The sequence below is a fragment of the Gopherus flavomarginatus genome, chromosome 6 (genome assembly GCF_025201925.1).
Source record: "Gopherus flavomarginatus isolate rGopFla2 chromosome 6, rGopFla2.mat.asm, whole genome shotgun sequence".
Lineage (NCBI taxonomy): Eukaryota > Metazoa > Chordata > Testudines > Testudinidae > Gopherus > Gopherus flavomarginatus.
In genome coordinates this window covers 24,268,076-24,292,248 of record NC_066622.1, presented here as the reverse complement: position 1 = coordinate 24,292,248, position 24,173 = coordinate 24,268,076, and the positions used below count along the sequence as shown (strand labels likewise).

At 58.6% G+C, this 24,173-nt stretch overlaps 1 protein-coding gene across 1 annotated transcript in view; it reads left to right on the top strand.

Moving 5' to 3' along the window:
- The window catches only part of COL7A1 (collagen type VII alpha 1 chain), a 107,243-nt gene that overhangs the window by 16,603 nt on the left and 66,467 nt on the right, over nucleotides 1-24,173 (top strand). The window contains 31 exon segments of the mRNA XM_050959081.1: nucleotides 368-514; nucleotides 3,134-3,250; nucleotides 3,531-3,680; nucleotides 4,249-4,377; nucleotides 5,794-5,940; nucleotides 6,420-6,542; nucleotides 7,240-7,386; nucleotides 7,648-7,773; nucleotides 8,491-8,634; nucleotides 8,740-8,865; nucleotides 9,220-9,366; nucleotides 9,862-9,990; nucleotides 10,066-10,212; nucleotides 10,626-10,745; nucleotides 11,313-11,459; nucleotides 12,224-12,360; nucleotides 12,731-12,857; nucleotides 13,223-13,366; nucleotides 14,429-14,601; nucleotides 16,502-16,528; nucleotides 16,722-16,766; nucleotides 17,545-17,637; nucleotides 18,936-19,007; nucleotides 19,387-19,422; nucleotides 19,503-19,556; nucleotides 20,301-20,369; nucleotides 21,265-21,378; nucleotides 22,492-22,518; nucleotides 22,852-22,905; nucleotides 23,227-23,298; nucleotides 23,636-23,695. Of these exon segments, the coding sequence (XP_050815038.1) occupies nucleotides 368-514; nucleotides 3,134-3,250; nucleotides 3,531-3,680; nucleotides 4,249-4,377; nucleotides 5,794-5,940; nucleotides 6,420-6,542; nucleotides 7,240-7,386; nucleotides 7,648-7,773; nucleotides 8,491-8,634; nucleotides 8,740-8,865; nucleotides 9,220-9,366; nucleotides 9,862-9,990; nucleotides 10,066-10,212; nucleotides 10,626-10,745; nucleotides 11,313-11,459; nucleotides 12,224-12,360; nucleotides 12,731-12,857; nucleotides 13,223-13,366; nucleotides 14,429-14,601; nucleotides 16,502-16,528; nucleotides 16,722-16,766; nucleotides 17,545-17,637; nucleotides 18,936-19,007; nucleotides 19,387-19,422; nucleotides 19,503-19,556; nucleotides 20,301-20,369; nucleotides 21,265-21,378; nucleotides 22,492-22,518; nucleotides 22,852-22,905; nucleotides 23,227-23,298; nucleotides 23,636-23,695 (3,350 nt within the window).

Here is a 24,173-nt window from a genome sequence, read left to right as displayed (position 1 = left end):
CATCCCCCAGCTTCTCTATTAACATGCAGAGTTTTTACTGACAAAGCCACGTGTAGCTGGGTGTGGGAGTGGTGTCAGGATGTTTGCTGGCCTTTGACAGCCCAGAATCCAAATCCTGATGAGATGGGCCTGGGGTGTGGCCTGGTGTATGGGGGGATGCCAGACTAGACTTGATTTACTGTGTCATGGAGGCAGGGATACTGAATTAGCAGCGTGGCTCTGGCCCCGTGCAATCAGGAGGTGGGACAGCAGACTGGAAGGGCTGTTGGTCTGGTCTGATGTGGAGACCCTGGGGTTGCATGGGGCTCTCATTTGAACAGACGGCCTGGAATTGTGCCTTAAGCCTTTTTGCTCTGGATTATCTCAGGTCAGGACATTCGGAAATTTGATGTGGATGCCAGCAAGAATTCCTACCTCCTGACAGGGCTGCAGCCAGACACAGATTACCTGCTGACAGTCACTTCACTCTACGGGCAAGTGGAGGGGCCCCCAGCCTCCATTAGGAGAAGAACAGGTGTGTGCATGGCCATGGGAGAAGATTTCCACCGCTGAGGGGTGGGGGGCAGGGTCTGTGCCAAGAAACTGGTCTCTTTGGGATAACTGTAGTATTTGTACTATGGTAGCACCCAGAGGCCCCAGTCAGGGCTCCATTGTGCCAAGCCCTGTATAGATTGTGACACTCCCCAGGAGCAAGGCACCTCACCACCACTACCAGTCCTTAGTGTGAGGAAGTGACTTCTGTGCCTGCTGTGGATCAGCTCCCAGCAGCCACTGGCAGCCCAAGCACTGCCTTCCAGATCCCCACAGGCCTTGCTCTCTGAACAGGTAGGAATCGGCTCACGCCAATCCCTGAGTCCTCAGAGCATGCAGTGCAATATCCAGCCACTGATCCACCAGCCACTCTTAGGATTATCAGGCCTGCTGTCCCCAAAGGAACCATATGCACCAGCTTGTCAGATTGAGCTCAGGACCAGCACTCTGCTTAACACACAGCGCTGAGATATATTGATAGTGAAAACTAGAATAGGTTTATCATCAAAGAACAGAGATTCCTGTGATAGTGAGTAAGGGTATCGGAAATAAATGGTTACATACAAAACAAAATCATCACCAGCTCTCTAGATAACTTCATTAACAACTTCTCCTCCTGTCTGAAGAAGCAGATCTCGCCCAGCGTGCTTACCAGTGTTGCCAAGCCTGGTGGAGACCCCTCTTTCATGAAGCAATCTCAGTCCATTTGCTTCCTAGGTGAAGGATGCCAGAGTGTCTTCTTTGCCCCCAAATATATTCCGGCAAATCTTTGATATGCACGTCAAGTATTGTTCTCCCTGCCCACTGTTTGCTCCCCCCTCCTATTACTTTTTCCAAACCTTTGTTAGCACTCAATTCAGCCTGCTGAGAGAAGACCCATTGTGAAGCAGACAATACTTCATTTCCATGTAAGCAGCCAGATAGAGAAACACTTCTTGACTGGCAGAAAACTTGTTTTTCACCTTTGCTTGACCTAGAAAACATAATTTTCAGTGTATGTACATAACTCCTTACGAAACCTCTGTACATGCGTTTCCCTATACTGACGATGAGTGTGACACTGGCTTTTGTTTGTGACTTTCCACGGCACTCTTTGGTGAACTAGAACATATATATACCAGATCCAGGAGATCCCAATCATCCCTGTGCACCCCCTCTGTTCTCCTCACCAGTTAGCAAGAAGAGATTCTTGTGTCACAGATGACCACCCATGCACATGTAATGAAGAGAGAGGTCAAGCCCCCAGGAGCTTACGCTCTGAGTATGTCCAGAGGGCCGATAAGACAAGCAGCACAAAGTACTTTCAATGCACATGGCCCCAGGCTTGGCTGGTATCCCTCTCATGGAGAGCAATGTACTGGGGACACACAGCTCTGCATCCTGGTCTGGTTGGGGGGTTTTTGATATGGTACTGAAGGGATCCTGGCTGAGAGAGCGCTTTGTAATGTCCAGGAAGCGGGATGAGATGACACCTACAGTCGAGTGGGGAGGAGGCTGGGGCTGCTCCTGCAAACAGTCCTGACAGTACCCCTGCTGGTTGCCCCCTGTAGTACCATCCCTGGTGCCCTTGGCCGGATCTCCAGGGGGTTAATGCCATTCTCCAGGCCAGGACACAGTAGCCTTTTCTTTCTCACAGGTCCCTGGGGAGGGAGGCCCCTATTGTAAGCGGGGGGGCTCAGCCCTGAGGGTGCCCCCATGGCACAGACATTTCTGGACATGTTCTAAAGCAGAGGGAGATGGGGAGTTAATTTTGCCGTGTCTTTTTTCTGGATGGGAGCGTCAGTTGTTCCAGGCCTGGCCCGGGGATGCTCTGTCTGGTGCCCCACTAAGGTGTAGGCAGGAGGAAGAAGGAGCCCTCTGTAGGAGGCTCACGGGAGCCCTGGTGGGGCTCCTGGGCCTTTCCAGGTCTTTCCAGGCTATTGGGCTTGTGAGCCAAAAACGGTACTACTGATATTGGATACAGGCCGTTTTTGTTTGATTCAAGCTCATGAAAGGCCCAGAGAGGTGGAGAACCCCAGGGTCAGAGATGTTTGGAATAGGGAGATCACAGCATGCGGGGAGGGAGGGGGAGCAGGAGGTGGCTAGCCCAGGGCAAAGGGTCACTACTCCCCACCCAGACAGGACACCAGCATGCGTGTGCTGATATCAGCCCCGGTGCAGCCTGCCGGAGGGAGTGGGGTGGCCGTCTCCCCAGCCCTGCTGTTGCTTCCTTCTCATCCCTTCTCTTGGCATAGTGGCTCTCTCGCCAGTGCAGCCCCCGGCTTGCCAGCCCCGCAGTCTGAATCCCTACCCAGAGCAGGCCCCGCCGAGGCAGTGCCAGAGCTGGCTTCCCCCACGTGCTGCCAGGGGAGGACCATCCATTGGGGAAGGGTATGCAGCCCAGCTGGGGGTAATTAGCAACAGCTGTGGTGGTGGGCACTGGACTGAGGCCCACCACCTCACTTTCTGGAGCACTACTCTGGCGGGAGCCCAGCTATCGGCTCAGCCTGGGTGATGGATTTAGAAGCCTAAGTGTTTTCCCTTCGGTGGGCTCCAAGCTCTGTCGAGAGTTTTCATGCTGCTGAGCTCAACCTGTCTGTCTGTCTGTCCATCCTTCCTCTAGAAACAGGCATAGTCCAGTCCTTGAGGACCGTCATTCTGGGCCCAACATCCATCCAGGTAGCTTGGAACATCATCCGCGATGCCCGTGGCTACCGACTGGAGTGGAGAAGAGCAACAGGTAGGTTGGCCAGGTCTCCTGGGCAGGGGGCAGGGAAGGCTACTGGAGAGGCTGAAATACCGTGTCTGAGTCGGGGTAGGCTGATAGATCCCCACCCTGGATCTCCTCAGGCTCAGCTGGGCTCCAGGTCTGGCTCACAGACCGGCCAAGCGGTTCAGGGGGATCCAGCTGCCAGTGCAGGGGTCTCTGGGAGGACTATGGGGAGGGGAGGTGCTGAGATTCAGGGCTGGGAAGCAGCAAGTGACTGCCTCATCCCTCCCCACCCCATTCTGGTTCTCAGGTGCTGAGCCCCCACAGACTGTGTCCTTGCCCACCAACATCAACAGCTACCAGCTCACTGGCCTGCAGCCAGCCACGGAATATCGCATCACCCTCTACACACTGTACGATGGGAGGGAGGTGGCCACACCCGTTACCATCTCCCAGACAGGTGAGTGAAAGCCCTTGGGGGCCACATGGGTGGAGTGGGCAGAGGAGAGGAATCCCAGAGCCTGGAGGTGCCCAGTGCACAATGCAAGTGGCTCTGTGACATCCTGCCAGCCTTTTTTGGGTGGGTGGCCCTCCAAGTGAGTGACATCCCCAGCACAGGGCTCCTGCTCTGCTCCCGCCTCACCTCGCTAGGCTTTGGCCTGGCAGCATGGGTGGGGTCATTGCTGAATGCTGGGCCCCCTGCCACAACCAGACTGCGTGGGGCTGACAAACCCACCCCCTTCCCTGGAGCTCCTTGACTGCAGATTTTCAAAAGAAGCAACTTGGGTGCTGGGCGAACTGTGATCAAACCTGCCCTTTCCCCTGTGCTGGAGCCTCCGTCGATGCAGCAGTGGGGGTACCAGGAACCCCATGGACTGGGTGAGGGCAGGATCTCCTGGCCCTGCCAGGCCTGTTCTGACTGTGCCATAGGTCTGTGGTGCCCCACCCTCTCCTTCCAGTTTGCATGGTGTCCCAGGCTCTGCCTGCCCAGCTCTGAGCCATGGCCCTAGCGCTGTCTTGTCTTGCAGGAGTGGAACCCCCAGTGGGCAGCATTTCTGACCTGCGGGTCGTTGATACCATGGGAAAGAGGATCCGGCTGGCCTGGACTGGGGTCCCGGGTGCCACCGAGTACAAGATTGTGCTGCGCAACTCCCAGGGTGAGTCTCCAGCGGGGATCCAGCGCTTGGGGGCTGCAGGAGAGTTGTGGCTGCAGGCTGGAGCTGCAGACCCACCCAGAGCTGACTCTCTGGAGTGCCACCTGCCCCCTGACGCATCTGAGGCCCAGTGTGGGGGGGACTGGGACAGGCCAAAGCCCTAGAGAACTCAACATGGTGTCTAGATACCCAATGGAGGCTAACTGCAGTCCTGGGAATGACCTCCCCACACAGTTAGAAATCCACCCCACATCAGTGCTTCTGCGAAGCAGCCCTTCAGTCCTCCATCTCCCGATCCTGCTGAGAGGAGGGGTGGGGGCTTGTTCACTGTTTAGTTGGCTGGTACTAGCCCTGTGCTGAGTGCTTGGGAGCAGCTGGCTGAGATTCTAGGTAGATGTTAAATATGAGACCGCAGGTTTTGATGGCATTAAGTCTGTGAGTGACTAAAGCCCACACTGCAGTGTCTCCTGGCTGCCCTGCTTTCTCCTTTGTGCTGTGATTTGGATATTCACTGCAGCGCACTCTGCACTGTCCCTCTCTGTGTGCTGCACAGTCTTGTGTTGAAGCTGTGATGTGGAAGCTGGGTAGGGGCTAGCTGGGGCTTTTGGCCTTTGGGGAACTGCAGGAGGCAGCTTGGATTAGTGGCATAAGCCTGTTAGCTGGACACTTGCCAAAATGGGCAGCACTGAAATAGTTCAGAGTTAGCATTTACATTGTGATCATTAGGTTCCAGAGTCAACAACCCATGCTCATGTGAATAGAGCAGTTCCCAAGTCTGAGATATTGTTTCAGGTTGCTGGCAGACTCAGGCAGGCATATTGCTGTGTCTGCTACACTGGGGACACATTTTGAAGGTATGCCTCGCACTTGTCAGGCCACAGCTGAATTGTGTGACACAGAGCTGATGCCACAAACAGGGAGCACGTGTTCACAAACTCATGTTCAGTAGTGGGGAGGTTACCAGTTCCCAGTCCACCAGCTCCAGGTGCTCTAGCCACCCCAGGCCTGGCATTCCTCCACAGCACCATTGGCTGGGCACCAGCTAGTGGGCCACCCTCTGCTGGGTGATATGGAATAGTATGTGTGCTTCCAGGCCCCTCCACCTCAGGCCATGCAAGTGGGCTCTGATGGAAGTGCACTCACCCTGCCCATCAGACCAGACATGTGCATGTAATGGGGAAGGAGTGGTACCTGCTCCCCCTCCGCTCTCCAGCCTAGTCAGCTCCCCAGCCAAGAGATCTGTGCCCAAAGGCCAAGGAGGCAGCTGGGGTCAGCGTGGCTTGGCCTGTGGGTGGGGGTGCAGTGCTTTATACCTGGGTCTGAGGGTAGCAGGGATATCACATCAGCTACGTCAGAGTCCCTCTGTGACATCAGAGCTGGAGGGAGCCCTGAGCCTCCTCATTCCTCTCATCCCTGCAGATGGCAGTGACAGGACCAGACTGATCCCAGGCACCCAGACCACGCTGGAGCTCGAGGACCTGAGAGAGGAGGTCACCTATGTAGTGCGTGTGTCAGCCCTGATTGGCAGGCGCGAGGGCAGTGTTGTCCCCATCAGTGTCCGCATTGGTGAGTTCCAGCTAGCCCCGGTGGATGGGTAGGTGGGAGCTGAGATCGGCCTGCGTCAGCCCCAGGGAGGATAGGCTGAACTGAGTGTTCTCCTCTCGTGGAGCTGGTCCCAGGCACAGTCAAATGGGATTTCTTCCCAGCAACCCTGGGAGCTCTGACTGGGGCATGGGTGGGAGATGGGTTCTTGTCAGTTCACACAGGGGTCAGTCCCTCTTTTCCTAGCTCCTTTCCCTCCTCCAGCAGCAGGCTTAGCTAGCATTCAGCACAGCTGGCAGTGTCTCTCTAGAACAGACACCCAGGGGTGCTCATGAGCCCTGCACGCTGCACCCAGCCCTGCTCTATGAGCCATGCATGCTATGTCCGGTATTAACCCCACTCCAGGGGCCTAATCACTGCACCTTTCCCCTGGGGCAATCATGTCTGCGCCCTCTTGGGCTCGCTCTGTCTGACTGGGGGGTTTCCTTGTGTTTCTATGGCAGAGCCGTCAGTGAGCAGCGTGTCCAACCTGCAAGTGGTGCCTGTGGGTGTGGGCCGTGTGCGACTTTTGTGGAGTGCCATACCCAGGGCCACTGAGTACAAGCTGGTGATCACCAACAGGCAGGGTAAGAGCTGGCCTGCAGAGCGTGGGCATGAGCATTGGATAGGCTGTGGTATGGGGGCCGTGCCTGTTGGTATCCACTTCTCTGCCTGGCAGAGCTCTGCCATGCAGGGGTGTCTGCTGAGGCACCTGGAGGGATGTCAGTGGAACATGGATAAAGGGTGGGCAGAATGGGAGGCTGCGAAGGGGCAGGGCTGGGTCCTGTGGGGGGAACAGGGTGGAGGACTTGGATCTTGTGGTGGGGAGGGGGACTGGGTCCCATGGGGGGCAGTGGGATGAAGGGGCTGGGTCCTGTGGGGCAGTGCAGGGTGGAGCTCATGCGCAGCTGTGACTGAACAGGGCAGAGGGGCAAGGGCCTGTGGGAGGCAGGACAGGGCCTGTAGGCAGCTGTGACTGGGCAGGGCGGAGGGGCAAGGGCCTGTGGGAGGCAGGGCAGAGCCTGTAGGCAGCTGTGACTGGGCAGGACGGAGGGGTTGGGAGTTACAGGGAGAGCAGGACATGGCTGCGGGTGGCTGTGACAGGGGCTCTTGTGTTGGGCGAGCCTGGCATGCACCAGTACATTAGGGCCTTCTCCCCTGGGAGCTTCAAAGTGTCTGAGAGCCCGTCCCCCAGCCGCCCCACGCTGCAGTAGCCGTGCTGTGGGAGCCACGCTCCCTGCTGGGGCACAGAGGCTGACTCCCCTGTGCTCTCCCTTGTTGCAGATGGCTCAGAGGAGACCAGGCGCATCCCCGGCAACCGGAATTTCTTTGAGCTGCAGGATTTGAAGGAGGGAGCCACATACCTGGTGCAGGTGACAACCCTGATGGGCAGCCAGGAAAGTGACCCTGCCACTATCACTGTCCAGCTGGGTACGTCTGTGTGGTGGGTAGCGCTTGGGGGGGCGGCAAGCTGGCACAGCACTCGGGCTAAACGGTCCAGCTCTCAGAGCAAGCCTGCGGGGCTGGGTGTCACCACTGCAGGGCGTCCGGTTCTCCCAGTGAAGGCTCTGGGTATGCAGCCGTTGGTTAGCACCAGCCTCTGTTCCTGCCCTCTGGCTGGGCTTATTGCGGGGACCGGGCTTGACAGACGAGTCTCTGGGGTCCGGGCTGACGCTGTCTCCGGCCCTGCAGATCGCCTGTCTGTGGACAGCATCACCAACCTGCGGGTGGCTGAGATCAGACCCAACCAGCTGAAGGTCGCATGGAGTGGGCTTCCTGGGGCGACTGGCTACAAGCTGACATGGCGAGCGAGTGATGGTAGGTGTACTGAATGCGTGTGCGCTCAGGTGGGCCATTGAGGTCAGACTATCCAGACTGGCTCCTTGCCTTGGGGGATGCCCCCGATACCCATCTACCTCTGCTAGGAGGCACCCAACTGCAGCATGGTCTAGTGGTTACAGCAGGGGACTGGTGTCTGTGCCTGCCTTCTTGCTTAGAGCCGGTGACAGGATCCCCTTTGCTCACTGGCAGCCCAGAGCTTGCAGTGCCTTTGGCCTGGGGTACATTGCTGCCCCCAACCTATTCTAGGGCCAGCTGGGCTGGCTGTGCCATAGCTGGGAATAAGCTGCAGCCTCACAGAGCAGATCCTGCTGCCGGAGGTTTGCAGGCCAGTGCCAGCTGCAGGCAGGGTGGGGCTTGGTTTGGCCATTCCATGCTCAGTGGACTGTGCTTGGCTAACCCATCATTCATTGTTTGAGGAGACCCTGGCCCGGTGCTACCTGGGGAGAGCACAGACTGGAATCCTGGCCCCTGCTGTTCCCAGTTTGGTGGGTCACATCCAAATGGCAGCTGCTGTTGCCATTGCCTCCCCGCTGAATGGGGTGCGGCCATGACATGCTGACTGTGGTCCTCCCTGGTTGTTGCAGCATCTTGTTCTGGGGTGTCCCTTCCGCAGCAGCTTAGCCTGGCCCCGCCCTTCCATATCTGCCCTGCCTATGAAATCCAACCCCTGCAGCTTGTGCTTCTCTCCCACAGGTCAGGAGATCTCCCGTGTCCTGCCAGCCGACAGGACCTCCTTCAGCATCGAGGAGCTGCAGGCTGGGGCTGTCTATGTTATTGGGGTTTCGGCCCTGGTTGGCAGCAGAGAAGGCAGCCCCGTCACCATCGCGGCTAGAACAGGTGAGGCCTCGCCTGGCCCCAGGGTGCAGCTCTTCCCTGCCCCTTGTGACTCTGTGCGATACTGATCTCTTAGTAACCAGGCGTCCTGTCTTCCCTGTGTCACAGCTCCAGAGCACGTGGGGACGGTCTCCAGCCTCAAGGTCCTCTCGTCCAGGAGCAACGTTGTCCGGGTCACCTGGGTTGGAGTGCCTGGGGCGACAGCCTACAAGGTGGTGTGGAGCCGGCGAGACGGTAAAGTACCCAGCCAGGTCAACACAATGTCTGTGGTGCCCACATCCCCAGACCTCTGCCCAGCTCTGTCCTGGCTGTGTCGGGAGCTCCGGGAGTCCCATGGTTGCCCTGGCCTGCACACCCCATCACTCCTCTTCCTCTTGAGCTCAAAGGACAGAGGGCCTTTGCCTCCAGCCTTGGCATAAACTTGGAGCTGGGCATTATGAGATGAATCTCTCCCTCCCCTGATCACCAGCTAGTGGAGCACCTGGCTGTGCGTCCTCCTCCTCCCCCTCTGGGCACCGGGAACGAGGCCGGCATCCCTGCCAGCTCTGCCCCTTCTGGGCGCCATGTTAACCCTCTGTTCCTTTGCAGGGGGTTCCGAGTCGAGTGAGGTGGTTTCTGGTGACACCAGCTCCTTTGACATTCTCAACCTGGAGGGTGGGGTCAGCTACACCGTGAAGGTCACAGCACTGATTGGCAACCGTGAGGGTGACCCTGTCTCCATCATCGTCACCACACGTAGGTGCTGATGCCTGGCCATGGGAGGCCTGGATCTCTGCTGGGCCTAGACTGGGCTGTGGGTGGAGTTGGTGACTGCCATTGTCCAGGGTGCCCTCAGCCTGGGCGGTGCCCTCCCAGTGGGTGTGGGCAGGAACTGGAACACCCATCTGCTCCTTGCTCTCAGATCTGTGGCCTGAGCTGGCGGGCAGTGCCTGTGTGGGAGCTGGAAGTGGTGATGCCTGTGCCAGGGAATTAGCAGCAAGTCTGCCCCGGTAAGAGTCGCCCACACAGCCCAGAGAACTCTTCCCAGGCCTCGTGGCGCAGCTCCGGCCCCACCAGGAACTCTCCGAACCCTGACAGGAAGCTGAGGAACCCAGCCCAGTGCTCCTCAGCCTACTCATATGAGCCAGGACGCCCAGGTCCCAGTGGGGAGCCTCTCTGTGCACCCAGCCTGGCAGCTGCAGCAAGGCCTCTACTCCCTTGACCCCATCCCTCTGTGTTGCTGCCCCCCAGCTGCAGAGGTGGCCCCCCAGCCTGTGGGGAACCTGCGGGTGACTGACTCCTCGGACCAGCGCATTCGCCTCACCTGGAGCCCAGCGTTGGGCAGCACTGGGTACCGCCTGAGCTGGAGGCCAGCAGATGGTGAGTTCCTTCCCCTCCTCCACCTCTCTCCTGGCACACCCTGCCCCGTTTAACCCCGTCTCTCCCCGGGTGCAGGGGGGCCGGAGAGGAGCCAGCTGCTCGCCCCCAACGTTAACTCCTACGACATTGAAGGCCTGAGGGCGGGAGAGCGCTACGAGATCCGGATCACCAGCCTGGTGGGCAGCCAGGAGAGTGAGACTGTGGACATCACTGCCAACACTGGTATGGGCAACCCTCCCGCAGGCCGGCTCTGTCCTTCCCAGCCCAGGGTCTGAGGACCTTGAAGGGAACCTCTAACCATGGCTGTTTGCTGGCATGTCATTGGGGAGCGGGATGGGACAGGCTTTGCCCTCTCTGGAGTCTGAGCCAACCTAGCAGGCTTTGAAGCTGGCTCTCTTAAGGGGAGCCCAGTTCTGCCCCCTAGAGACCCTGTCCGGCTGAGCCGTGTCTGGATCCAGGGGGCCATCCTGTGGTGAAATGCAGAACTGTGCTTCCCCGACCCCCCTCCCTTGCCTGGTGGGTTGGGTTTGCTCCTCACGCCCTCACCACCTGTCGGTGGAGGGTTGGGGTGGCACCAGTCCCTTGGGCTGGAGGGGGAGGCACACTCTACAGCCTATTCTTTCCTACCCTTCCAGCACCTCTGGGCCGAGTCACCAATTTCCGGGTAACGGAGACCCGAGACAATTCTGTGACCTTGGCCTGGACTCCAGCTCCCAGAGCCACCGGCTACCTCCTCACCTGGAAGCTGCCCCAAGGTAATGAACAGCTTTCCAGCACGGCTGCCTCTGGGGCTGCAGAACTACAGCAACGACCCCTAGAGCCTGCATGGAGCTGTGCCCCATGGGTGCCTGAAGAAAGGCACCCCGCTTCCATGCTGAGCCACAGCTAGCTCCCAGCTTTGGGACCCCCTCTTTTGCCCAGAGCCAGCTCTGCAGAAGTCCTGGCTAAGGCTGTGCAAAGCCCTAGAGGAAACTAAGGCTCCAGGCTAGCTCACTGAAGTGAGATTGGGGCTCAGCACCCCATTAATGGGCAGGAGCCCAACTCCCCAAGCTGGCAGTCTGCTCCAGACAGGCCTGGGGACCTGCCGGAGGGTCACTCTGGGGCAGGGTGGATGGGGTGGAGCTGAGCCCAGTCTGGGGTTCTGGAAAGAGGGTCTCTGTTTCCATTGCTGTGGGCTCCTTGACCATCCCCAGTTCAAATATCCCTGCAAAGGGAGACAGCACTGGGCAGAGAGGTGGGGAGGGGCGGAGAGAGGAGATGGGTAGCGGCCGTCTCCCTTGGACCCTGTCTATGCTGAAGTCCCTTGTCTCTGTTCGGGTTAGAGGGAGGCGAGACGCAGAGTACACTGCCCGGGTCAGCAACGTCCCACCAGGTGTCAGGGCTGCGGTTGGGGCAGAGATACCTCTTCACCATCCGGCCGCTGTTCGGGAGCGCCAGGGGCGTGGAGTCCACCCTCACTGACCGCACAGGTAAGGGACAGCCTGGATGGCTTCAGTTCAGATGTGGGAGAGGTGGGGACTGGGCTGTGGGGCCTTGCCCCATTGGAGCACTTAGAGGTTTGGGGCTCAGCCTAGTTGCTGCTGGGACAGGGGCTCTCGCTAGACAGCTGGCAGCTCAGCACAGCAGTGAAGCCTCACCTGGAGCCTGACCTCTCTGCTACCACTTGGGAGGGGCACCGTGTGGGGAAGTTCATCTGCCACTGCCCAGGCTGGATCTGTTTTGATGGCTGTGGAGCAGTGGTCCTCAACCTTTTCATCTGACGGATGCCAGACAAAGGACTATGGCAGCAGTGGAGCATCTGCCGAAACGCCGCCGAATTTCTGCGGCATTTTGGCGGTGATGCCTCTCGATGACGTCGCTTGTTGGCGGCAAGTGGCATCATTGAGAGGCGTCGCCGCCAAAATGCCACTGAAATTCGGCGGCATTTTGGTGGATACTCCACCACCGACTAGGATGTGGGCACATTTAGATGCCCCTGCAGGCGCCATGGCACCCACGGGCACTGTGTTGGTGATCCCTGCTGTGGAGGCTTCCCCAGCACCAGCTGCCCCTGATCCTGAGCTGCGGGGCAGTGGGCAGGAGCCTGGCCTGCACACAGGGGAGTGGCCCTCCAGAGCAGAGATGCTGGGAGCAGCTCCTTCGTCAGGCCCCCTGCCAGGAGCTATGCTGGGCTGGGCTTTTCTTCCTGTCCCACTACCCCTCAGGGGCTCCCTCATCACCTTCTCCTGTGCAGTTTGCAGGGACGCTCGCGGTGACATCATCTTCCTAGTGCATGGCACCCGGGACAGTGCCTACAGCGCCGAGACCGTCCGTGCCCTGCTCTCCAACACCGTCTCAGCACTGGGCCAGCTGGGCCCCGATGCCACCCAGGTACTGGGGGGCAGGGCTGGCCAGGGGGCTGGGCTCTGGTTCTCCCCACTGATGCAGGGGGGAAGCAATGTGCACCCTGCACACATACCCCTTGTTCCTCTACGTGTCCTGGGGGCTGCCTTGGGCCATTTTGTGTTTCCCCTTCCCCTGCGCTAGGGCTGGTCCCACCCTAGGGTGACCCAATCTCCCAATTTTATAGGGACAGTCTCGATTTTTTGGGTCTTTTTCTAATATAGGCTCCTATTACCCCTCCCCCCCCCCGGCCTGATTTTTCACATTTGTTGTCTGGTCACCCTATCCCACCCCGTCCTGGGACTGCATCATGGCTGTGATCTCAGTAGCCTGGCTGACGTCTTGCCTTCTTCCCAAGGTGGGCGTGGTGATCTACAGCTACCGCAGCATCCCGTGGGTCCTGCTGAATCGCTCCAGTGACCAGGGCGCTGTCCTGGAGCGGATCCGCACCATGCGCTATGAGGAGCCCAGCGGCAATGCCCTGGGTAAGGGGCACTGTGCCTGCAGCCTGGGCTCCCCCAGGGTGCCCCACCGTGCCTGCTGTGGGGTGGGGGTGATGCCAGCTTTGGATGTCGTGCTTCTTAGCTGCCTTGGTGCCAGGGGATGAGGACAGAACACTGTATGGGGGAGGGGCAGGAAGGGAAGTGGCCTATATTCTGAGAGTCCTGTGCAGTGGTGGGTTGGACTCTGCACCCCCAGACCATGGCAACACCTTCCCAGTTGGCTAAGGTCCCGCTCTGGAGTTAACCTGGGGTGGAGGTGAGTGGTGATGGGGGAAGGGACGGAGGTGGCGGGGCCCGATGGGGGTGACATCAAACCCGCTTTGTAGTGATAACCTTTCTCTCTTCAGGAGCTGCCATCAACTTTGCCAGGACCTACATGCTGAGCCCCAGTGCAGGGCACCGGCCTGGTGTGCCAGGGGTGCTGGTGGTGCTGGCAGACAGCCCCTCCGGTGACGATGCCATTGGGCCGGCCAGGGAGATCAAGGCAGCAGGTGAGAGCTGGATCCCTGGAGCTGGGACGTGGCGGAGAGGGTGGGATGGATATCGCAGACCCACATGATTGGTGCTACACCCCCAGCTTTGGAACCCCTTCAGCATGCCAGTCCCCCTCTGGGTCTTGTGCTTTCTCCAGGGTTGCCACTAGGCTTCACCGCCTCTTTAGACTGGTCCTCAGTACCTGCAGCTTTCCTGTTTAACATTGCTCAGCAAGTCCAGCTGAGACAGACCTCGAGGGAGACTTGCCCGCTCTTGGGGCGATCAATGCACCTCGCCGAGCGTTTGCAGTGACACTTCCACAGTCGGGTTAATTCGCTAACTGGAGCAGGGTGTAAGAAGGCCTTAGGGTAGTCTAGAGAACTGAAGGTTAAAGCACAGACCATTCTGGTTAGGAGAGCCCAGCCAAGCTACGTCTGCCTCCCTCTGTCTGATCTTCTCACCTGGAGTCTGATGGAGAGACTCCTTCCAGTAGCAAGCTCTGATCCCCCACCTCACCCCTTTCCAATCCTTTGTTCTCGCCCTGGGGAAATGCTGTTCAGCCTCCCTCTGGGTCACTGGGTGCTAAGTGCCAAGGTCTGAGCAATTGGATTTGCCATTGTCTTCTCCGATGCTCCATTAATATAGGGCATAAGTCCCAGACAGCTAGGCCTGTCCCGAGCCTGCCCTGAGAGCACAGTCCTTTTCCACCCACTAGGTAACAATTCAGCATATAGGGGAAACCGAGGCACCAACCAGACTCAGAAAAGTATTACAAAATGTTCCCACTTTCACATCAGGCAATAGTTGGGGGGCTGAGGAAGAGGGCAGGAGGGTAGGGAAGGAGTGAACAATGATCGGAAGAGAGGGTGTGTGGGGGGGAGGGGTGGGGAGTAGCAGGAAGGAAGGAGATTGTGAGGGCACCTTCTCCCTCTCCCCTTTACTGCTGGGTTGGTCAAAACCCCTGCTCAGGGCAGTAGTGCTGGAGCCTCAAACCCCTTTCCCTTCACTCCCCTGAGCAGTGGGTCCAGGGGGGTTAGTGCCAAACTGCCCCCCATGAGGCTCCTGTCTCCTCTGTGCAGGGATCCAGGTGCTGGCGGTGGGCATGGACGGGGCAGATCGTGAGCAGCTGCGCCGCATTGTCACCAATGAAGATGCACACCATGTTTTCTATGCCAAGGATTCAGGGGCCGGCCTGTCAGAACTGGAGGACAGGCTCGCCAGCACCCTCTGCAGGGTGACCGTCACAGACAGGGTAAGAGGGGAGGGTGGCCTGCCAGGGGGAAGCTGCTTCTGTCTTGGTAGGATTGCCAACCCTCCTGGTTTTGCCGGGAGTCTCCCAGAATCGGTCTCTATCTCCTGGAGGCTACTGAAACCAAACTGGGAGATTTTAGGCCACCAAAAGTCCAGTGGCACAGCAGGGATAAGGCGGGATCTCCACCTGCTTCCCCTGCCCCGACCATTGACGCCACAGCTCTCATTGGCTGGGAACTGCGTCCAATGGGAGCTGCAGGGGTGGTGCCTGCAGGCAGTGGCAGCATGCGGAGCCCCCTGCCCACCGCCCCCAGGGGCCGCAGGGACTTGCCAGCAGGGCAGGCAGAGATCCTGCCTTAGCCCCACTGCGCTGCTAACTGGGAGCTGCCTGAGGTAAGTGCCACCCAGCTGTAGCCTGCACCCCAACCCCCTGCCCTGAGCCCTCTCCTGCACCCAAACTCCCTCCCAGAGCCTGCACCCCTCCCCTCCCACACACTGCAACCCCCTGAGTCCACTCCGGAGCCCACAGCCCGCACCAGCTCCCGCACCCCAGCCCCCTGCTCCGGCCCAGTGAAAGTGAGTGAAGGTGGGGGAGAGCAAGTGATGGAGGGAGGGGGGATGGAATGAGTGAGACATGGCCTCAGAGAAGGGGCGGGGCCTTAGGGAAGGGGCGTGGCAAGGGGGTTTGGGTTTGCGTGATTAGACCAGGGGTCGGCAGCCTTTCAGAAGTGGGGTGCCGAGTCTTCATTTATTCACTCTAATTTAAAGTTTCCTGTGCCAGTAATACGTTTTAACATTTTTAGAAGGTCTCTTTCTATAAGTCTATATAATATATAACTAAACTATTGTTGTATGTAAAGTAAATAAGGATTTTAAAACGATTAAGAAGCTTAATTTAAAATTAAATTAAAATGCAGAGCCCCCCAGACCGGTGGCCAGGACCCGAGCAGTGTGAGTGCCACTGAAAATCACTTTGTGTGCCGCCTTCGGCACCCGTGCCATAGGTTGCCTACCCCTGGATTAGACAGTTGGCAACCTTGGCCCCAGGGCTGCCCCCAGCTGCAGGGCCGGGAGCGATCCCAGAGCAGGTTGGAGCTGCTGTTGGGTGGCGGGATAGGGAGCTGCAGGTGATGGAAGCCGTGGGGCTGGAGGCAGCTCTCTCCTCCCCCTGCCCATGCAGTATCTCTGTGGCCCATGTGTATAATGTCCCCCTGCAGGTGGGGGGTGCTGCTCCCTGACCCGGGGGCTTGGCACGGGGTCAAGCTGACTTGGCTGCCCAGGGCACTCTCTCTAATGCAGAACTTTTTCCCCTCAGCTGGAGCCCTGCACAGTTCAGTGTCCCAAGGTGAGTCCCACACCAGTCAGCACCTCTGCAGCTTTCTCCCATGAGGGAACCGGCACAAGACGGGGCTGCAGATAGGCGGACCCTCCTGGAGCTGGGGGGGATGGGCTGGCATGGAGTTATTGTGGGGAATCAGTGCAATGAGAGGGGAGACAGCGTGGAAGAGCTGGGCTGTGTGAAAGGCCTGGCTGGGTTGGGGCAGCTTACTGGAGAGGGGGTGGCCGAGAGGACTCCAGGCTCTAGTAAAGTGGGGAGTCAGGAGATATCGAGGTGCCCTTGGGAGGTGAGGGTGCTCCACTCCCAGGTGTATCTGCCATGGTGGTGGATGTGAGAGCGTGAGGCCCGTGGCCAGGAAGGTGGGCAGAGGCAGGTTGGGTGATGGCTTTTCCCTGCCAGCTCTGCACTGACTCCTTGTGCAGCCTGGCCAGCCTCATCGCTATCTGAGCTGCCCTGGGGACTGGCTGGCCCCAGGTGCAGGAAGTGGAGATGCTCACAGGTGGCTCTTCTACCTGTTGCTGCGCTGCCCCCTAACTGGCCTCTTTTTGCTGTTTTGCCACAGGGTGAGAAGGGGGAGCCCGGCCAGACTGTGAGTATTACGGGATTTGCTGGAGGGGTGCCCGGGTGCAGGGTGGGGGAGGGTCTGCTCCCCTCCCAGGGGCTGTGGGGCTGCTTTGGTTTAGTGGCTTAGCTGATGGACTTAGAAGCTCTGACTGTTGATCAGCCTGCGTCCTGGGAGCAGGAACGGCCGTTCATTCCCGTCTCTTTGTTTCTCTGTGCAGGGGCAGAAAGGACGTGGGGGGCAGCCTGGCCCCCCTGGAAACCCGGTAACACCCCCCTCTGTGTGTGGGCCCCTGGGTTGTGGGGACTGTGGTGCTGAGCTCTCCCTGCACTCAGTGTGGGTTGGGTGCAGACCCCGTGTTAGTGTCAGGGCCTCGCCAAGGCACAGGGCATGCCTGGAAATGGACTGGGACTGGGGAGCTCAGCTGAGGGGTGACAGTCCCAGAGCCTCTGTGCAGTGAGGGCTTGTGTGAGGAGTAGCGCGGGGGCTTTTAGGGGGCCTTATTACAAATCCCCAGTGTCACCCCAGTAAGCAGGCAGGGGGAGATCAAGGGACCCCTCCCTGGGCCTCCTGCCGCGCTGAGCTCCTTAGGGGCCCTCACTGGCCTGCCCTGGGAAAGCTTCTTGTGGCAGCTAATCATCCTGCCTCCTCTTTGGAGAGGCGAGAGAGTAGGAGAAGGAGTCGCTGCAGGGTGATGGGCACAGAGGAGCCTCTGTGACATTATTAATATAATCGGGGACCATATAGATCATTGTTGCAACTGAGGTCCTGTAGTGGCACTAAGTCTGGTATAAAGGAGGTCAAATAAGGTGTCTAAGACAAGATTTGATTTGCCTTGGTGTGCATAGAAACCCCAGCCTTGGGCTGTACCTGCCGTGCTTCAAGCAGTTTGTCCTAAATTAATATTCTCAGTTGGGTCCCACCAGAACCAGCATCGTTACAGCTTCCCAAGGCCCCGAGCCTGCCCTTACCACTGGGGGTGCATCCCCATGTAATAACCCCGTGTCATTGCTCCATGGCTGTTTCTCTCCTCTTCTTTGTAGGGGCTCAATGGGCTTCCAGGCCCCCCAGGACCAATGGGGCCACGGGGTGCCCCAGGCGAGATCATCGAGCGGCCAGGCCAAAAGGGGGAAAGAGTGAGTGAATGCCCTTCACATCCCGTGTCGTGAGGGAAGAGCCAGGCACTGGATGGCTGCATTGTAGGGGCAGAATATCCACTTTGTTCAACTCTGATCTCCTTCTGAGCCAGTGCCTGGGGTCCCTCTGGGTGCATCCCCCCGGCCCATGTCCACTATGGAGCCCCATGGTGTCCCTGTTGGTGGCGTGCATGCCCTTGAAACCCATTGGCAGTGCTGGGCATAAGGGGCATGGACAGCACTGAGTACAAGGCAGTAGTCCCATTGGCGGTGCTGGGTTCCAGTAGCACTGACAATGCACAAGGCACTGAGCACGAGGCCCTTTGGCTGTGCTGAGTATCAGGGGCACAGACAGATTGGGCCAGAGGTACCGGGGCCATTGGCGGTGCTGGGTACAAGGGCACAGACAATGCTGGGAAAGAGGTACCGGGGCCATTGGCGGTGCTGGGTACAAGGGCACAGACAATGCTGGGAAAGAGGTACCGGGGCCATTGGCGGTGCTGGGTACAAGGGCACAGACAATGCTGGGAAAGAGGTACTGGGGCCATTGGCGGTGCTGGGTACAAGGGCACAGACAATGCTGGGAAAGAGGTACCAGGGCCATTGGCGGTGCTGGGTACAAGGGCACAGACAATGCTGAGAAAGACGTACCGGGGCCATTGGTGCTGGGTACAAGGGCACAAACAATGCTGGGTAAGAGGTACTGGGGCCATTGGCGGTGCTGGGTGCCAGGGGCACAGACAATACTGGGTAAGAGGTACCGGGACCATTGGAGGTGCTGCGTACTGGGGCCTGGACAGGCTGGATAAGAGGTACCAGGGCTATTGGCAGTGCTGGATACCAGGGCACAGACAATGCTGGTTAAGAGATACCGAAGCCATTGGTGGTGCTGGGTGCCAGGGGCATGGACACGCTGGGTAAGAGAGGTCCTAGGGCCATTGGCAGTGCTGGGGATGCAGCTATCTTTCACAACCCCCTTTCTTGTGAAGTTTCTTTGGCACTGGGACCCAGGAGGGAGCCTATCCCCATGGAATCACTTAGGGAGCTAAAAGCAAGTCCAAATGAGGCTCTGCAGTAAGAATTTTTTTTGGCCAAATCCCAGCTGATCGGACCCTCTAAATTGACATGCCCTATCACAAATGCAGCCCTCGTGGCTGCCCTGGCACGGCTCAGCACTCTAGGATGGCTTTGAATGTAAATGGGTTTTCACTCTGGGGTGTGAACCTGCCTGGGAATGGTGGGGGCAGTGACCAGAGCAGAGCCAGGACCTGTTGGTTTATTCCCTTTTCCATTCCCAGGGATTACCAGGAGCGGATGGGATCCCAGGAAGCCCTGGTCGCCCTGGCAACTCTGGCTCCCCTGGCCAGCCAGTAAGTATTTCCTCTTAGTTCCTCCTCTTGGGCCATATTTACCATTGGTGATTTGCATCCCTCTTCCCATGATGCTTTGCAGCACTGGCTATTACTTGACTTCATCCCATGTAATGAGGACTGCAGAAGTCCAGATTAAATGGGTCTCTGAGACCCACATTGCCCCTGTCATTTCCCATGTCGTCCCCTTCCAGGCCCTGCCTCCTGCCTGTGGTGACTGTAACTTGAGTTCCATGGACTGTAACGGTTACCCTGCTCTATTGCGTCTGTGTCTGCATCTTGCCCCGTGCATGGTGTGCAGACCTGATCTCTCGGCTTCAGTCTCCTGCTCCCTTGGCCAGAGGACACTCCTCATCTTGTTTTGATTTTTTTTTTTCAGGGTAGACAAGGCATTCCTGGCCTCCGAGGGCTCCCGGTATGTATTGCTCCCGCTTTCCCGTTAGCCTGGCTCTCTGCTCTGGAGCACCCCTGCTTACTGTTGCCTTTGCCTTCCAGGGGGAGCAGGGCCCAGTGGGGCCTCCCGGGCAACGGGGAGAGAAAGGCGAACCGGTAGGTAGAAGTGCATCCCGTCCAGTGCCACCTAATGTGGCCACCATCTTGGATTTCCCACCAAGCAGGGCAATCCAAAGGCTCAGTGAGTTCTGTCTGCAGCAACCTCTGCTTGCACCTAGCCGTGGGGGGGGGGGGGGGGCACAGGCCCCTCCCACCTTATGTAACCCCTGATCCCTCCAAGCTCTGTGTCCTACAGCCCTACAAGGCAGTACTGCTGTGAGCAGGTTCTCGCATTGGCAAGAGGGAGGCCCTCCACCTTAGATCCAGTTAGATGCCTCCCTGTAAATTACACACACTTCATACTGGGGTCACAGCAGCACTCCCGAGCTGAGCAGGGTGGAACCAGCTCAACGCTTGGAGTGGAGACTCCACTGGCTCTGGAGTACTGTGAACAACTCAGCAGGGATTGCTCTCCTTTGATCTTGGTGCCGCATCTTGGTGCCGCCTCCTGGTGCCAGGGACACTGTGCTGCTGGAGAAGTCTTAAAACTGAGTTCCTGGCCACTTGTGATCTTGGGTCCCCTGGCCCATTGCCCAAGAGTCTGGTGTTCACCCCCACATCCTGGCCAGAGTCCAACTCTGGTAACTCTGTGCAGCCTTCCCCAATTCCTTCTTCACTGCCTGTCCTGAAGTGTGGTGCAATATTGCTGGTACAGCTGTCATGTCTTCTCCCAGAGAAGCTGAGGCACTTGTATATGGGGCTGGGCTGGTGCACTGAAGTTTGGCCTTCTGTTTTGTGTAGGGAGATCCAGGAGTGATTGTGAACGGAGGAGGGGGGCTGCCTGGCCGGAAAGGGGAGCCTGGGAGTCGGGTACGTAGTAGAAAGCAGGTTTGGATTGTGCGGTCATTGGAGTACAGGAACGAAAGGAGAGATCCTGTGGCCTAGGGCCCTGGCACTCGCAGTGGAACTGCGGGGGGTTTGTATCTCTCCACCCCATGGTGTGAGCCTCTGGGATCCGTTCGGTGGCACTGAGAGCATTCCAATGAATCTCAGATTGCACGAGGATTGGTGTCCCCATGGCACTTCTGCTCTGAATAGATCTGTGCTCAACTCTTATTTTATGGACCCTGCTCTCTCAGGCCTCCTCAACATGGGTATAGTTTGGGAGGGTGGTGGGGCATTGCCCCCCCCAAAGTGCAAGCCTCAGGCAGGCGTGGAATTTGCCCCCACACACGCAGCCCCATTAGCCTGGCTGAAGCTGCCCCCTCAGATATAGAAGTTATACTACGCCTGTGCTTCTCTGTGCTGTCCCTGCCCTGTGACTGGAGGTTTGAGGGACTCGCAGGCTTGCCCAGTGCCAGATGAGCAGGTATCCAGTCCTCTCAGCAACCTTGCTGGGTCTGTCACCCTCTAGGCCTCACACTGAGGTTCTTAGACTCCTTGCTGCTGGCCCACCAACTCTGGGGTTGCCAACACATGGAGTGAGGAGGCCTTCTGCCATAACCATGTGCCACAGAGACTGAGGGCCCTGCATCTAGAATGAAGCTGTGCCAGGCTACAGCCGAGTCTGCACACAGACATGCTGGGCAATATGGGCAGCATATGAGCACCCTGAGCATTGGCTGGACATGCACTTGGATTTGATGGCTGTGCTGCAGACCTGAATGGTTGGCTGCAGGGGCTCATCCCAAAATCCAGGGTCCTCTGTCCATGGTGCCCTCCCTCCCCAGCACAGAGCACTGATGGAGCCTCTCTGATTCTCTAGGGAAATCCTGGCCTCCCTGGGAACCCTGGGCCTAGAGGAGCAGTTGGTGATCCAGGACCTCCTGGGCCCATTGGACCTCCAGGGCCATCAGGACCTGCCGGAGAGTTTGTCAAGGTGCGTTTCCCCCTCCCGTTTGGGAGGAACTGTTCAGAGGCCCTGCCCCGAGCAGCTAGGTGAAGAGTCACATTGTGCCCCCTCCCCTGTCCATGCATGCAAACAGCCTCCTCCACAACACTGTGCACACGCACGGCAACCCCCGTGCAACCCCTCCACAGCTCCTTCCATGCCCATGGGCCCTGCCATGCCTTCCCTCCTCGGGCATGCAGCTCCCCCCCCACCCAATGCATACAGCAGCCTGCACCAGCACCTTCCACACAGCCAGGCCCTGCCTGTGAGAAGCTCGCCTGGCCTGGGGGGGCTGAGGCTTTGGTTTGGGGGTGCACCAAGGAGCCGGGGGTGCAGAAGAAGCTCAGGCAGTGCCTGAGGCTCGGGCAGCAGTGGGGCTAGGGAAAGGTGGTGGAGCAGGCCCTCACCTTGGTGTCGGAGGCACATGGCAGGCTGAGGAAGCAGTATGGTTAGGGCAGCTGCAGTGGCATGGAATCCCTGCTCCCCTGCCCCGGGCACCCAGAGCAGCCACCCGCCTGGCTCCTTCCTCCCCTTCCTGACTGCTGCTCTTATGCAGCTGCTGGAGGGTCCTGTCCTGGAAGGGAAACAGCCCTTCTCTGTCCCCTAAATGATCTGACTCTGCCCAGCTGTCCTTTCCCCTCCCAGCTTGGCTCCAGCCCCCGCCTCCAGGCGTTCCCTCTTCACAGGCTGCTCCATCACACACCCTCGCTGGCTATAGGGGTGGAAACAAATCAGCCCCACAATGGAAATTAGTCCCCATTGCCCCCCTGATTCTGCTGCCTCCTTCTGTATGTGAATCATTTCTCCCACCCCCTCCGTATGTGCACACTGTGTGTTCCCATGGATCTCTCACCTAGGCACACGTAGCCCCACCATGGCCCCTGGCCAGGTGTGCACACATGAGCCACAGACTCACGTGGCTGCTTCTGGCGGGTGGGCATCATGCTAAGCTGTATCTTTGCTTCTGGTTTCCCCACCAGGTGCCTTGGGTTGTGAGTGCACCAAACCCACTGAGCATTGTGTGCCCAGGGCTGCCCAGAGGATGCTAGGATGCCAGGTGCAGGGAGCCCTCCCTTTAACCCTGTGTATTTCCTCTTGCAGGGGGCGAAAGGCGAGCGAGGGGAGCGGGTAAGTGACCTGGCTCTTCCCTTGAGTGCTGCGCTGTGGCCTGGGAGAGGCTGACAGGCTGTGATGCTCAGCAGCGCTTGCCCCTTCATGTCAGTGGGTGGGGTCCCACAGTGCTGTGACAGGACAGGAGTGGCCTCTGCTCCCTGCATTGTGGAGCTGGCCTGTGGGAGCTGCAGCCAATTAGCCACAGGGCTGAGCCAAGATGCGCTCCCCTGGGTGAGTGGGCTGTGTGTGGGTGCAGAGCGAGTTCATGGGGCCGTCAGGTCATAGCCAGTTGAGAGGGGTAGGAAGAGTGTGATGTGATATCTAAGCTCCCTGTGATTGTCTCCCTAGGGCCCCCCCGGGCTGATTGATGGGGTACCTCCCAGAGGAGAGCCAGGCATCCCGGTGAGTACCTCCCCCTGCCATGCCAGGGCCAGGAGTGGAGATGCATGGCAGGTGGGGATGGGGTGAGGGTGACTCTGTTGGGAGGGTGCGGTGGGAGGGGAAGTTGAATGGTGGGGTATGAGTTAGGGAAGGGGCAGAATAAGGCTCCATAGAAAGGGAAATCCCCCTTGCTAGGTATGGGTAGTGTTAACCTTATGCTGAGGCTGGCTTCCCATCAACACCGTGCCTGGGCTGAGGAGGCTGCTGCCCTCGTGTCACTCAGGGCTGGTCTCTGTGCTGCTCAGGTTGGTCTCAGCTCTTTCTTTCTCCCTTGTTCCTCAGGGCTTGCCTGGTGATCCTGGTTCCCCTGGGCCCCGGGGACCTGCTGGGCCCCCAGGACAGAAAGGAGACAAGGTAAGAGGAGGGGCTGTGGTGTGAGGCAGGGGCCACAAGAGAGCCCAGGCTGCGCTAGTGCAGTATCTGCTGCCGTCCCTCGCCCCCCAATCCACTGTGGGATTGTGCTCTAGTCTCCCTACTGCACAAAGGCACTTGATGCCATGACCGGGATAATGCATGCATGATAGGAGGCTTTGCTGTGGCTTGGAGTGGCCTCGTTTCCCTGAATCCCACCCCACTAACCTGGAGAAGCAGGGGCTCAAAGAGCCGTCCTCACTGGCTCCTGTCCCCTCAAGTTCCCTGAGCTATGATGCCTTTGTCTTTTCTGGGCGTTTCCTTTGCTCTTTGTCCCCAGGGTGATGGAGAAGAAGGTTTTCCAGGGCCGCCGGGTCGCCCAGGGGACCCAGGAGATCGGGTGAGTCCCATAAGAGGAGGTAAGCCATGCCCTGGCAGAATGAACCCCGCTGGCATGGAGCACCCTGCAGGCCTGTGGAGCCTCGAACAGCAGGCCCCCTGAGTGGGGAAGAGCAAACACCACTGGGGCTCTGTGGTCAGAGCTGGGAAAGGCCTATTAGACCCGAGAGTCCATGCCCCAAGAAGGGCAGGACAGAGCCTCTGGATCAGAGGCTGCATGAGACCCACTGGGCCAGTGCTCTGCTGGCTGTCTCCCTAGGGCCAGCCCTGCCTCTCCCCAGCTGGATGGCAGCTTGGCAAGCCCTGCCCCAGGGGTGGAGGAGCTCATGTACTTGGCTGGCTGCTCTTAGGGCAGCTGGATGGCAGTCCTAAAAGCCATCTCAGCCAGGAGCCTTCCCACTCCCAGCTCTAGTAAAGCAGTCTTCCAACTGGGGTGTGCACAGAGCAGGCACAGTGCTGGGGGAGCTGCTCACGCCTTG